This window comes from Lolium rigidum, chromosome 5 (assembly GCF_022539505.1).
Source record: "Lolium rigidum isolate FL_2022 chromosome 5, APGP_CSIRO_Lrig_0.1, whole genome shotgun sequence".
Classification (NCBI taxonomy): Eukaryota; Viridiplantae; Streptophyta; class Magnoliopsida; order Poales; family Poaceae; genus Lolium; species Lolium rigidum.
The window spans coordinates 148,534,077-148,549,756 of NC_061512.1; the positions used below are offsets into that span (position 1 = coordinate 148,534,077).

Sequence of the window (15,680 nt, forward strand, 5' to 3'; positions counted from 1 at the left end):
GCCCGACGAGTTTGGATGCCAGTCTTCCATCGGCGCGATCATCCACTCCCCATACTGCATTGCCGATTGTTCATGCACACCGTCCTCGCACTCCTCAACGCCATGGCCAAGAAGTCCACACACATCACAGAATTTTGGTAGCTTCTCGTATAGGACTTGGAACATCAGCCGCTCGCTCCCTTCCGGGTGCAGCCCAACAACTCTAGTCAGAGCCTTATGAACATCTAGCTTGACCCTAACTCTTACGAAGCTTGTACCACTAGCTCCCAGTGCATACATCTCTGCTCCCAGCACCTCTCCAATTCGTGCGGCCATATCACGCACGATATCATCCTTCCGGAACAACGGTGGGATCCCGCGCACCTGAACCCAGGCATGGAGGCGATTAAGAACCACCGAGGCCGGGTCTGCCACACCATCGTAAGGCTCCACCATCACACCCATCTGGCGGAATATCCAGGGGCCATCATTCATCACCCGATTCCAGTCGCCTAAGCAAGATACCTGGAGAATAAACAGATTATCTTCTACAGGCCGTATCGTCCATGACTTGGCGAAACCCCAAGCTACATCCATCTTTTGAAAAAACGGCTGGTTTCCAAAGTGCCTAGTTGTGTGCACTCTAACCACCGCCATCCAGCGAGCACCTTCCTTCAGGTTCACCACATCCTCCTTCGGGAGAACGACATCATCTAGTTCCTCATCCTTCAAGACCAGCTTCTTCAACATCTCCTGCAGATCTGCCGGGGGTTTTGATCCCGACGCACCTCCTTCCTTTGGCATCTTTGCCGCCATCAGGTCCGCCTCCTCCCAGATCGGATCGCCCGTCGCTCAACCTCGACGTCGCCCGCCGCCACCAAGGCCGGGTAGACGTACCAGGACGTCCCCTTGGTCAGCCCGAGCGGATCGGAAGGCAAGCGAGGAGGAACGGACGACGATCGGAGCCGGTGTCACCTCTCGCCGCGGTGGTCGCCAGCGAGATCCAAAACCCTAGTCGCGAGAGGCGAAAAGGTACCTGCCTTCCTTGTTGCTGTTGTTGCGTGTTAGTAAATCGTCCTACAAAGGGTTATTTTAGTGTAAATCGCCCCGAGAGAATGGGAAACACGTGTACAACAGCACCCCATTCCATCGAGCGAAAAGCCCAGGCCCATTCGTGCTCGTCAGTCAAAACCCAAACAAGAAACCCTTCCTCTCTTTGTCTGACGTCTCCGGCTCTGCAGCTGCTGAAGAAGCCATGGCATTGGCCGCCGCCCTCGCCCGAGCCGCCACGCGCCTCCTCCGCGGCGGCCTCCCGCCGTCTGCCGCCTATCCGGCGCTATCCAGCCGCAGCCATCAATTCTGCAGCCTCCCCGCCGACAACGAGCCCTCAGCTCCGGGGGGGCAAGGAGGAGGCCGAGACGGAGATCCTCCGCGACGTCAAGCCCGTCGTGAACTCGTCAAGGAAATCCTCCACTCTGACAGGTCAGTTATCGGTACCTCTCCTTGTTGTAGTGACTAGGAAATAGGAAGCTCCAAGAATGGCAGACAGACATGCATATTCTTTTCAATCGCCCTGCATATTTGACGCGCACAATATTCACAATGTCGCGAAAGAATGTGAGCTATTATAATCATGATAATTACACATGCGTATAGCAAGGAGTAACCGTAAGATAGCATAATGTGAATATTTGAGTAAAAAAAAGGTACCCTGATAATTTCAGCATGCAGATGGCTGCAAACCTCCATTCCTATAATATGGCTATGGCTGTGCTTGAACAGCTAGAATACTATAAATTCATCACTGGTTAAATTAGTAGAATAAGTAGGATCATCCAAGTGTACCGTGATGAATATTTTTAGTATTATTGTGTCATCCAACTAAATACTAACAAGAACGCTAGAATGCCACTTTGACAGTGTTCAGTATTTTATCAAGTACATTGGACTGGGACTGGGGTATCCAACAAGGGTTGCTTGCACAAGGTGTTCTGGCATACAGCTGAGCGGAGATTATGAATATTAGTTGAATGTATTCATTTCACCTCTCCCAATCCTGCAGTCATCTCTTCTCTCCACACTTCGACCTGCCTTATGAATAATTCTCAGTTGACTGAGACTTAGCAAAACCGATAATTAAAAGGGACCTGGTTCACCTGTTCGCCTTCTACTGTAGTACGATATTATCCATCAATGTGGCATTCTGGCCAGATTTTTTTTTCTCGGGGGAGGCTGCTTGTCCAGGATCTGGTGTGCCAGTCTTCCTTTTCTTGTATTTTTTAAAATTATAGTCCTGCTTTTGATTCACCTGCACTGCTGCTGGTGGCAAGGTATCTTATGCATCATGCTCGACGGTGTACACTTAAGCCTTTTTTGTGTAAAGTTTGGCAGTGTATGGCCTATTCTCGTGTTGCCTCGTCTGTACATGGACAAACTCTGGAGCTCTTGCCATGGTGTGATGTGGCAGCTAATGGAGGTGCCTAAGCATATGCATATGGCGGTCTTCCTGTTCCCTCTTCTGGCTCCTGCAAATCTAGCCAAGATGCTCCTTGGTGGCTTGCTTGCACACGTGCAACCTCAACATCTCTGCCGCGAAAAAGGTCCCGGCTGATGGCAAGATGTGTGCACCAAATACATTGTAATCCAGTGATGGCTTCTTCCTCCCAACTCACATCTGTGTGGCACTGGTGCGAGGAAGGCAGTCTGCTTGGCGACGGCGTGCTCCATTTGATGGGACTTTTCTCTTGCAACCACGCGCCTGCGGCAATCATACTGGGATGGTGAGTGGTGTGTCTTCCTTCCATCAGCAGCAGTCGGCTTCGTCATCCTTCCCTTTGGCTCCCGAAAATGGTCTCATGTTCTCACGTCTCTGCTTGGAGGGCAATGTTGTTGTAATTCCCATCTCCCTGCAATGTGTTTATCCGATGAGATGTGTTATAGCCAGTGAAGTCCTTGGGCATCACCTTGTCTTAATCCAGTGCAGGAAATCTTTGTAAAAGAAAATGGTGCCGCTAACAAGAAAGACAGTTATATAGTAGGTTTTTATGTACTAAGTATAATTCTTGCAATTTGCAAGGATGTACTGTTGTTATCATATTTTATTGTTGATTGCTTTCTGTGATAACAGATATGAAGATGGTGGCTTGTTAAGTCCGGATGACGAAAAGTTCATAGTACAAAAGATTCTTGCTCACCACCCTCGTTCGCAAGACAAGATTGGTTGTGGACTTGAGGCTATTATGGTGAGTTAAAGGGATCACTTTGTTTAATAAGAAATACATGAGACCCTCAAACAAATCTAATTTTCTTTTCTCCTCTATTGTTTCCACCGATTTTTTTCTTCTAATTTCCAAATTTGTAAAAAAATAAAATCTTTAAGGACATCATAACTTGCTTGTTGGTAAGATATCCCGGAAGGTAAGTTTGTGCAGTACTTTTTGTTCATAAGGAGGACCTCCGTCGAGCATATCAAATGGGAACTACACTTTCGAGTTTCCCCTGATATTTTTTGTTCTTGGAAACCTTACTAGTTGGATTTCTATTGTGGCTCAATCTGGAAAATGTGCAAGCCACATTCATGATGCTGCTTGCTCTGAACTGAAGTGCTCAGTATCAAGTAACTAACACAACCACCTTATTTAGTTAACTGACCACTAAGCTGCGAAGTGCAAATCTGATCATAAAATTTCTTTTATGGGAGAGATAAAGGACTTTTTTATAATCAAAACAACAGCGTCATTCCCAAATATAAGTTTATCTATACTACCAGGAGAATTCCACCTTTTATTTTTATTTTATTAATGGTTCTTTTATCCTTTAATAGTATATTGAAAAATCTGGTTATTGAATGGCATTAAGAAATGCTACTAGATCATATGCGCCCAGTTTTTATGAGACTCATACAGATTTGCCTTAGCTCCATGTATGGATATGATGATGCAATATTCCTCCCACAGTATGTAAATGCTGACTATTCCGTTGTTTCGTAAATGGTACACCACATTACCTAATCAATCCTCTCTACAGTTCGGTTATGGTTTCTGTGGTCGAACCGCTGGTCTGGCCCAGCCTTTAAAAATATGAGTTGCAACTTTCTAGGTACATACATAACATAGTGGCTCTATCTCCCACTCATACCGACTGTTATCTTGCCATTTTGGCAGTGCCTCTGTTACACCTCATGATGTTTAAGTGAAAACACTATAGTACCAATTCATTTTGAAGTATGAAAACTGATTGCTATCTGATGGGAAGTGATCGTTGCATTCTGATCCCTGAACATGTTTTTTTTTGTGTGGGCATTTCCTAACTTGTGCAGTGCTCATGTTTTTAGGTTGACAAGCATCCCGAGTTCAAGAGGTCCAGATGCCTCTTTGTCGTTAGAACAAACGGCGAGTTGGAGGATTTCTCATACCGCAAGTGTCTGAAGAACTTCCATCGAAAACGCCTCGAACAGATGCTTGTTCGTCCTCCTCCGAAGTAGAGAATGCTGCCTTTGGCAGGGCGTGGCACTAAAAATCCCATGCAGATAGGTTTGTAGATAAACATCTCGAACAGATGCTTGTTCATCCTCCTCCGAAGTAGAGAATGCTGCCTTAGGCAGGGCGTGGAACTAAAATCTTACATCTTGTGATTCTTATCGCCCCTTTACCCTAGGTTTCGTATATCAGGTGGAAGACGTTATTATCCAGGTTTCTTTATCCAGTGTCCAGTTCTTGTTGTTGCTAAGTGATCTGGGACAAAATGCGTACAAATGGTTGAATTCATGTGTATGTGTTTTCTCGTAATGTATGCCATGGCACCAATGAGTTAAAAATCAGTATTGACCCAACCAGAGGACTCTTAGCAGTTTGTAGTCAGGTTACTCCCAAATTTAGGGGAGTTCAGATGGAATATCTTGTTGCATTTACCCAAGCTGGAGTTGGTCAACCTCCTGATAATCTGCATGGTAGAATGAAACTACCTGCCAAAGTAACTGGCCAGTCTACCCTTTGGCTTAGTTTCTTTCTCCCGTGCTTTGAGCAAAGCAACATCTCAGATGTCAGCTTGCATTAAAGCAAAAAATGTTCAACTCCAGTAATGTGTCTTTCTTGAAAATCCAATTACAACCCTGTTGCTACTGCTGTTGCGAGGGGGCGATTTGCAACATTGTTTTCCCGCCAATGGTGTTTTGTAGATGCTGGCACTTGCGGGACGCCAAAGGATGTGGATGTCACTTTTCTTCTGAACTACTATGTCAGCTCCCTGGGAAATGATCGGGGAGAAACACAATGGTGCCCCCTGGTACGCCTGTGCACTACGATCCTTGCCTTATGCATTCTTTTTATTCCGTGTTGTCCACCAGTCCCATAGCCACTTGGAAGCATATATGCTTGGAAGAGACCAGGTCATCTCAAACATTGCCCTTGAGGTAAGGGGCAGACGAGTGCTTTACCCGAACATCCTCTAACAGAAGAGTGCGCCACATAGGTTTGACCTTTTTGCATTTAAGGAACAAGTGGCAGACATCCTCGCCTGCCCGATTGCACATCGGGCATCTGGTGTCCAAATCGACTCTTTTTCTCTCAATAATCATGCGTGTGGAAAGGCTATTATGGCATACCCTCCAACTGAACATTTTCACCTCCCCTCGTAACTTTAGACTCCACAACTTGTTCGATTGTTCCAGAAAGGGTTGATCGCTGCTGGAGCCGCTGACGAGGGAAAACTGTTCTGGCTTCATGGCGTAATCTACCGTGTGATGTGCGGCAAGTGTTGAGGAGGCTGAAATCCTTGCACGTTAGGGTGTTCGTCTTTGCGCTGAATGGATCATACGCCGCACATTATCGAGGCTGTTGCCTTCTAGCTGTGGCAGCACTGGAAGGACAGGGTCTCGAGCGTGGTGCCGTGGTTGGAGGCTAAAGCTCGTTCTAAAATATAAGTTATGTTTCTAAAAGGCTCACATTTTGGAACAGAGGTAATAGCTGGTAGCCGAGCTAAGAGCATGTCTAACAGGCCTTTTATAACTCGCCCACCCCGTAAAATTCCGGCGAGATACGGGGCAGGGCGGTTTGGGCCGTCTAGCAGACCCCGTATTAGAGCCGGCCCGTTTCGGCGGAATACGGGGCCCAGGAAATCCGCCTCACCGCCCCCTATTTATACCGGGCGGTCGTGCGAGTGAGGGGTTAACCCCTCACTCGCAACCCTAGCTCCGCCGTGCGCTGCCGCCTCCTCCATCCTGCTCCGGCGAGCAATTCCTCACTCCCCCGCGCCGCATTCCACCCCATCTCCGGCATGGACTCCCGCCGCCGCAGTACCGCCTCGCCGGCGAGCGGATCGAAGCGATCCCGCTCGCCGGACAACGTGGAGGATGCATGGCGGCTTCAATGCAAAAGATCCGCCGCCGGGAGCCGCCGCGCGGCCTGCAAGTATGACGGCGGCGCGTTCGTCCCGCCGAAGCTCCGTGACTTCGTGCGGGGCGGCCGCTGGTACAACGAGGACCCGCCGCTCAAGCCGATGAGCGGCCCCAAGTTCGAGGCGCGGCGCGCCGAGTGGGAGCGCCAACGCCGGGTGAACGAGGCATGGAGGGCGACCATCGGGAGCACCAGCTGCGGAGGTGCTCCGCTCGCCGGCGAGGAGGAGGAGGAAGACGAGGACCAGGACCCCGCCTTCTTGAAGGCGATTGAAGAGTCCCTCAAGGACGCCGACGAGAGGAAGAGGGCGGAGGAGGAAGATAGGGCGGCGGCCATCGCCGCCGTGAAGGAGGCGGAGGCGCGGGAGGCGGAGGCGGAGGCCGACGGGTTCATCATCGACCTCTCCGACTAGAAGTCGCGATCCATGATCGCCCATTTTGTATGTAGGTACGTCGATTCCTATGTATGATCGACGAACTATGAATGAACAAATTTCCCGGGGTTTTAAATTTACAAATATACGGGATCAAATACGGGGTCTGCTAGACGGAACGGTATATCTACGAGCCTTTTTTTATACGGAACGAAAAAGTAGCGAAATACGGGGCAGAAAAGTAAGGGGCCTGCTAGACATGGTCTAAGCTAGCAAAAAGGACTATATATGTATAGCGCCGTTTGGCCGTTTCACGGAAAACCCTAGCCACCTGTGAGTTAGAGCTTCCCAAAAGGAACTGTACCATCATTGTTCAGTAATTTAAAAAGCTCTCTTCCCTGCAAAAAAAAAAAAAAAAAAAAAAAAAAAACTGAAAGCAGAAGAAGGAAATGCATTTTGGCCTAAAAATGCACCCATACCAAAATAAACATATTTATTTATTTATTTATTTTAAATATCCAAGTGTAAATTCAGTCTATTCTCGAAAAAAGAAGGGTAAATTCAGTCATTCTATATTTCCACACAAAGTTTTATGACTTGTGTAAAAAAACAAATTTTGGCGCTCCAAAATAGCCATTGGAGACATATTTTTGTGTGTTTCCTATACACGCCACTCAAAAAGTAAATTATCTTTTTTCTGTAAAACTTTTTGGCATTTTATTGTGTTTCCCATACATGTCACTCAAAATGTAAAATGTCTTTTTTCTGTAAAACATTGTGCGCAAACATGGGAATATTTTCAGAATTTTTTAACAATTTGAAATGCAATTTTCATAATTGGTCAAACCTATAAACCAAAACACCATGTCCGAAGACGGAAAAATGAGCCCATGCACTAATAAATCACACGGTCATTTAATGCATAAAAAACATATTTTGTTTAATAAGACTATTCACCAAAGCGGGGGAAAAAGGCATAATGCAGATATAAAACCAAGAATCTAAACAGAACAGAACATAGAGTGAAAACACCGGGAGCCCATTGCATCTAATGATGTCAAAAGTATGCCCAGAAGCAGGCATCAAAAGAACATAGCAACTGAAATTATCACATGAACATTACTTGTAACCTTTCTACAGAGTCACATAGGGCACAGAAGGCCAAAAAAAACTAATCCAGTTGAGTCACTACAGTGGCAGACTTTACAGCGCAGATCCTCATCAGGATCGCATCTCTTTCACACGCCGCGGTCGCGGCAAACATGGTCGGTTACCCTTCTTCATACCCGGCCCCTCAAACACCACATGCAAAAAACCAAAGGGCCCAAAAAGGTCAAGGAGCTCTCTCAGGCCCTAACAACGTCGTGCAACGAAAAAAACAACTAAGGCTTGAGAAGCAAGGAAATGGCACCCTGCCTACTAGAACAGTTGCCAGAAACCCTACAAAACAAGTAAAAACATGACTTGTGGGTGGTTCACTATTGTCCAGCAGACGGCTTGCTCGACAGCCTACGCTTGTATCGCTTGAGCACGGAAGCCAGGTTCTCTTTCCCTTTGGGGAAAGCTACGTCTCCTGCTGCTGTTCCGCTTCGGCCCTTGCGTCCGGAGATGGCCTGCTCCACGTCCTTGATCGTCTCCAGGATCACTGCTGAAGTGGTGAAGGTGCCAGAAATGGGCCTGGTGACAGGACCTACTATCTGAAGGCATGCGCACCCAGTGAGGGGTTTCCGGGGCTTGGAAAATGCGGGTTCAAGGACTCCCTACATACAATAAGTATAAGATCAGCAAATGGGCAAGAAAAAAATGGATTCCAATAAGAGATGCATGCACCATTGCAAAATCCAATAGCCCAATACAACTGAGCAACTGATCCTATTTATGATTTTTAAGGAATAAATAAAAGCAAAGGGAAAGGCCTACTTAAAAGTTAATGCAAGTTCTATACACTTGTGAGATACAAATAAAAGTTAGATTCCAATGTATATGAAGTCAGTCCATAGCAGTGGGTCACTCTATTTGCTTCATGAAATAGTCCCAACAGCATAGTAAATTAGCAAATTGCTGTATCTCAATTTCTTTTTCTAGCTAACTAGCATTTCAAGTAACTTAATGGAAGGTGAGATAAATTATAAAATTATGCAGTCAAGATGCTTATAACCTTTGCTACATGGATGAAGCAACCAATATATGGATCCTTCTAGGGTAGCCACTTTTTAGTGGTAAAATACATGCTTGCTGAAAATAGATAAGACAAAGGGTCACCTGAAGACGGTTCAGAACATAAGTATACTTTCCCCAAAGTTCTGGTCTGCTTTCCACAAGGGATAGGTCCAGTACCCTACGGATACACCAGACACCAAAACTAACAACCAGGCTACTCTGCCAAACACAACTTTCACCACAGTTCGGTAGTCCATGCATGCAATTGGCAGCTCTGTCATCATTCCTTCGAAGTGGCTGTGAGCTTTTGTCTGAAGGCATGCGCCGAAGCTCAGGTGACAATAGATTCTCAGTTGTTTCTTGTGAATATTTCTCCGCTGCTGCAACTTGATCAATCAAATTTTCATCGCAGCCACCATTTTGCCTAAAGAGCCATCCTGATCCTTCCACTTTCAAGATCTTCATGATGCAAGATCTAAGAGATTGAAGAAGTTCTGCCTCGCACTCTGTGTAAGAGGAATCATCCTTTGTGATGACACTTGATCTCTGGCCAGTGTTCACCCCACTTTTGTTCAATTCTGCACTTGACACGCCAAACAGTTGTTCAAACGGTTGTTGGGCCCAAAGGGATTTGGCGTTGGGGTTCATACCCAATTGCATAGATAGGACATCCCTCTGGAGGTTATGTTGTGAGCGCTCATTAAATGCAGCTTGAGCATTGGAACTGGCTGTTGGGTCCACATATTGCGGTCTCTCAGATGCCAACTTACTTCGGTATGACTGATTCCCAGCAGCCCCACCCAAATTCGCTTCATTCAACAAAGCCTTTCTGCTTGCAGCGATTAGTGCAGATATGTCAGGTGAACTGTGATACTTCTTTGAGTACGCAGATGAGCCACCGCTTTCACTTTCTTCAACAGTGAAAGAATCATAATAGGGTCTCTCCACTGCTGTGTTTAAGCGGTTCATCGTTGGGTTTTGCAAAGGGTTGGCTCCCAGTGAACCACGCACATTTTGGCCACGGGCATGCAAGGCAGAGTCTGGATAGTTAGAAAAAGAATATTCAGAAGATCTAGGAACTCGTCGTGGGTCCAGGGGGATGTTGGAATACTGACTTCTACTTGCATTCATTCCTTTCAAATAAGATGCCAGCTGATATCCATGAATGGTAGCAGGCTGATAGAACTGATTATCAGTGTAAGAAGGCACATTACTAAAATTGGAATAATAGTTTGCATTTTGCTCAAGCAAGCTGCTGCTTGGACTCGAAATGTCTGTGTATGGTAAATTCATGCTCTGAGACCAATTTGATGAACCCATTGAACCCATCTGCTGCCCAGAATTCCAGTCTAGACCACGGATTTCCTTCTCACGTGACATTGAGTCCCATGAGTTCAGTGAGGTAGGTGATCCTCGCATCACATCTCTCATCAAGGGGCTCTTTGAAGCTTCAGTGCTTTGGTTATCTGCCCTCACAGCAGAACTAGCTGGTTTCGAGTCCAGTCCAAGCAAAAAATTGTACCTTTTATCATTTGCGCCTTGTGTAAGTTTACCATGATAATCAAAAAGGTGCCCCCAGAACTCATCAAGAGTTGCTGCTAACTGTCTCCTTGCAGCACGGCCCAAACCAGAAAGTGTTGAAAGGCTGCCACTACCATTGCCAGCATCAGCGTCTTTTCCCCTGCTGAAAGTCAGAGACGGTGGACCGTCGGGGTTGAAAGGTGCTCTGCCTCCAGCAGGCTTCTCATATTCCAAATTACGTGGGGTAATGTTATCCTTGTCCGCGCAAACTTCTGCTACTACTTCAACATCTTTTTCAGCTGTGCTCTTCACTTTGATGTTCTCTGCATTAATATGTTCTACTGCAGTGGGGGTAGAAACCTTTGGTATCGACTCTGTCCAATCAGCTACACAAACTGGTTTTGGCTCTTCATGGTAGACAGGTGGTGAGGGTTGAGCTTTAGGAGTACTCACTGTATAAGCAGTTGATTGCTGGCTGTCATGATCAGACTCTGCAGTGGTGTCAGAACTTTCAGTATGCTCCAAAGTTGATTCCTGATGACTTTCCAATTGCTCTCTGAGAGCATCAGTAGAAGACCTTTGAATTTCTTCTTGGGCAACATCTTCCAGAAAGAGCTCTTCTCTATGATGAACACTGCCCAATGGTTCTCTCTGAGAGTGCACAGACAACTCCAGAGTTTCGGCTTCATTACTTGCAGACTTAAGTGGAGTAACAGCCAGGAACAGTGTAAACACAATAGATACAGACGAAGTTAGGACTATGAGAGTATATGGAAGAACCACAGGGCTCCCGGTGTTGCCTTTCATGTTGTTTGTCCAGGTGCTATCACCAAATAGGATTTCCGCCATAAAAATGATATTCGTAAATAGCATAAGCAGAAATGAAAGAAAGGCCAATATTTCAACAGACGAAGATATTCTGTAACTGCCCATTAATGACCTGGACGAGGCGACGCGGAAAACAGGTATAACAGACGAAGGGAGGAGCATAGCCTGGATGACTGGGCAGATGATAAGGAGCTGATATATTGCTTCCGAACCCGCAATCCTTGCATAGTAGATAGTAGGAATCATGGCAAAAACCTTCAGTAGCAGATGGTGCGCAGAAAGAGAAAGGTTTACACCAAAGAAATTCTCTACAATTGCATGGCTGCCAACAATAGATGACAACGAGATGATGTGGCTCGAAAGAAGAAGAACCACTAAGAACACAACCGGTGCTGCAGGATTCATGAATATCTGCAGAAGACAAGATTCAGGGAAACTCAGGATGTAACTTCAATGAGGGACTGAAACCAAAAAGGACAATATGAAAGAAAACTGTAAATAATTTAATAGGAGAGAATGGGGAGACATATGACAGATACATAACTTAAGGAGAATATTGTTTTATTATTATTTCAGATTTGGACGCTGCTGAATATAAATATGCAGCAACGACTGAAAATAAACTTGAAAAATAAGTACTACATCCGTTCCAATGAATAAGGCGTATAAATTTAGTCAAAAGTCAAAGTTTACTACTCCCTTCGATCCATAACAGTGAACTAAAACCACGACAAGTATTATGGATCGGCGGGATTAAGATCGACCAAATATATAGAAAAACTGAAAAAGATACCAAAATCTACACCATTAAAGAAACATATTACAAAGGTAAACTTTATGGTAAATCTATTGATATTTACTTTGTATCGTAAATGTTCATATTTTTGTCTACATTGGTCAAACCTAGATAGGATGTTGCCTTTGGACTAAATATATACACCTTATTCATTGGAACAGAGATAGTAGGAACTACAGAAAGTTAGTCAGACACAGACCTGGTTCATCAGCTCTACAACATCTTGAAAGGTCAGGAGCAGTGCATCACTGGATCCAACTGCTGCTGAGCTTATGAGAACATAGTTCACAAGGAAAACCCCAGAAAAAATAAACAAGATAGAAATAAGGTGGTCATGAAATAAGGACCCGAGTGTAACAGGTGATCTCTTTTGAGCCTGCACAGATGATATTCAAATTAACATAGAAAAGGTAAAGATACAAAACAAATAAAGGAAAGTAGTTTATTAAATCACCACTCCATTGAGTAGAAAGCGTAAAAGTATAGTGCAAACACATGGTGCATCCTAGTGTTCTTTGTAAATACTACCTCCGGTCCTATTTAATGGACTCAGATTTAGTATAAAATTGTACTAAATCCGGGTCAATTAGAAGAGACCGGAGGGAGTACCAAAAACTTGATGCATTTCCTACACCCCATAACCACATAAAAAAGGAGAGATTACATGCTTGTGTGTTTTACTATCATTTCTTAAGTGGGAAATCCAACCAATTTTTACAATCTTTCAAATTGCATTTTTAATAACATTTCAAGTAAGGTAGCAAGAACATAGGGTTTTTTTTACAAGGGAAGATTATATATCTCTTATTAAGCATTTGGCACAGAATTCCTTCAAGATTGACAAACCTCGCCAGTACATTATACCAGAAAGTCGTCATCAGTAAGGAACTTGGGATCTAAACTTATGTGGCTTATCAGAGTGCTTACGAATCTAAGATTGACCTCGTGACAAAATGCAACATGGATATACTGTGGTTAGTAGTTAATGCCTTACTGATGATTTTGTACTGACAATTCTGTTAGGAGGGAGAGAAATTGCGCAACCTTACATCTTACTCATTTTTTAATGGGGTAAATATACGAGCCTTACGTGGGACTACCTGGGCATCAGAAATGTACATGTACCACATGGTAAAAAAAACTTAAAACTCAAGGTGGATCCGAACCACCTAATTTTAGGGTATTAATCTATGCTGGTATCGATTATGAGCCTTGGAGAAATGCCTGTAACTTTAAGCCTTGGAGTTCATATGGACAATACTGAGAGATTGATGAGTGCTATCACTGAGAGCACATAAAGTCACTTTATCAAAGCGTAGACTACAGTGGACTACATGACAAACGTAACAACCTTCAGTACAAGATAAGGTGCTGCCAACATGAAACCAGAACACCAAAAAAGTCAACAGTTTGTCATATTTTGGTGATGAACTAATCCGTTTTGTATCATCTCTTCAGTACTGTCAGTATTATAACTTGATTGACGAAAACATTTAAGGTCGTAAAACACCATACAAGATACAGTCTGAATCTACAAGTTTCAACGCAGACCTCAACTTGTGATGGAACTGGACAACAAGTTCTAAAAAACTAAGGGCGCCAAATGTAACTCCAAAAGCACTACATTACATGAATGTTCGTAAATGAACATGGAAGTTGTGCGCTATTACACTATCTCGAGTTCTAAAATGCTAAGGGCACCAAACGATTCAAACTAAATCTTGGACAAGAAACATGGGAGAAACTTTACCTGTACAAATGATGAATGGACATAGAAATTGTGCGCTATTACATTTCCACCCAGAAGTGCCATGAGCGAATACGCACTTTCACCACTCAACTTGGGGAACATGACATCCATATCGAGAGGAACTTTTGGTTGACTGACCAATAAACCAAGCACGAAGCAAACAAGTGCGAGACCCGCTATGCAGGTATTTAATGTTCCAGCCACCTTCTTGTCCTGGAATGGGCACAAGCAGAAACCAAATGTTGGTAAGAGCTTGAGAAGGTTCCTTTTATGATGTACTTTTTTCTTATAAAGTTACCAGATGGGAGATCGCATATGGTAGCAGATTAACCGCAAAACTTGCAAACCATATGCCTGTGACAATGTCATCATATTCGAATACAAGGTTGAACCCCATTGCTATGCCTGAGATCTGAAAATAGCGAAACATCACCATTAGACCATAAAAAATTTGAAAGTTGAAAACCAGAGATCACACGCTCTGGTTATGAATCTACAAGATATCACATATGTATTCTAGACTGAAGCACTGACAGAGCATAGATTTGTGTGAAGTGCCTAGACATACCATGGTAACTTCTGCAGTTAACAAGGAAATTATTGCCTGAACACCAAGGCCGGCACATATTGGCTGACTGTACTCCTGGACGCATATCTTCATGTTGATGTAAAAGTATCACAAGAACAAAAAAGTCAAAACTCTCACATGAAGAATATGATGAATATAGCTGAATGATACAGAACAATAAAGGAGAATTTTTTAGAAAGGACTGAATTCTCTACAGGTAAAAGGAAAAGAAAAAGGAGGACTTTGGGCAGATGATTGCTGGTTGCTCCTGTACACCGGTAACCCCAGCTTTATCTTTCAGTTTATATAAGGAGGGTAGCGAAATGTTACAATTTGTCTCAAGAAAAGAGTAACTTTGATGAGATGGAAGCTACTGTAGACAATAGATGTCAACTTGCTAGAGGTGTTGACCACAGCCACAAGAGTAAGGATAAGAATGGAGCGCGCAAAGTGTTGCTTACCTCTGCAAGATTCTTGGTGGTGACCATGCCGATGCATATGGAGAGGTACTGGCAGAGGACGGCGGAGAAGTTGAAGAGCAGGACGAGCAGCACGAGGTCGTAGCCGAAGCGCGAACCGGCGTCTATGGTGGTGACCCACTTGCCGAGGTCGATGTAGCCGATCGAAATGAAGAGCGCCGGGCCGAGGGTGCGGAAGAGGTTGTTCCGGCCGCCGCCCTCGCCAGCTCCCAGGGAGTGCGCCAAGCTCCGGACGCCGTCCATGGCCGGCCGAAGCGAGACGAAGCGCGCGCGCGCGCGGTCAGCGACGAATCCACACGCGGAGGTTAGCAGGCGGGGTCCCGGCTAGCGCATCCGGCGATCTGCGTGGCGGGGGAGGACGGATCGGATCGGGGTGGCCTAGACGCGCGGGCTCGGGTCGTCGGGAATGGCGAGGTGGGGACGGCGGGCTGGGGAAGGCGAGACGATGGGGCGTGGAGGTAGACGCAGTGGCATGAGCGGAGAGGACGGAGGTGGGGGAGGGTGGAGAGGGAGGAGGGCTGGGGCATCGATGGAGGAGGGAGAGGAGTGATGGTGGACTGATGGGAAGATGGGTTCTTGGGGCTGGGGAAGATGGGGGAGAGAGAGATTGCAGATGGAGGATCCTCTATGGCTGGACTGTGTTTGGTAGCGTTAGATGTGGGATCTTGTGTGGCTACTGTTAAAGATGCAACCAGTTGATGTTGTTGGGATGACAAATGCTTACTTTATGTTATCTCGCACTAACAGCTTCATTATTACAGCTAGGATCACTTGCATTGTAGTACGGACAATCGCCTCGAGGGACTCTGCTGACCAAAGTTTTGCCCGTGCAAG

The 15,680-nt window shown here is 45.3% G+C and overlaps 1 protein-coding gene and 1 pseudogene across 1 annotated transcript; one reads left to right on the top strand and one right to left on the bottom strand.

Moving 5' to 3' along the window:
- The first annotated feature begins 1,234 nt into the window (after positions 1-1,234).
- On the top strand, positions 1,235-4,797 carry LOC124651081 (annotated as a pseudogene).
- A 3,040-nt stretch (positions 4,798-7,837) lies between these two features.
- LOC124651789 (protein ETHYLENE-INSENSITIVE 2-like) lies at positions 7,838-15,339 on the bottom strand. Its single transcript, XM_047190822.1, has 7 exons — positions 14,829-15,339; positions 14,368-14,454; positions 14,098-14,211; positions 13,800-14,012; positions 12,249-12,425; positions 9,007-11,664; positions 7,838-8,504 (listed from the first exon to the last, which is right to left on the bottom strand). Exons 1-7 carry the CDS (start codon positions 15,087-15,089, stop codon positions 8,223-8,225), a joined length of 3,792 nt encoding a protein of 1,263 aa, XP_047046778.1. The 5' UTR covers positions 15,090-15,339; the 3' UTR covers positions 7,838-8,222.
- Between the last annotated feature and the right edge of the window lie 341 nt (positions 15,340-15,680).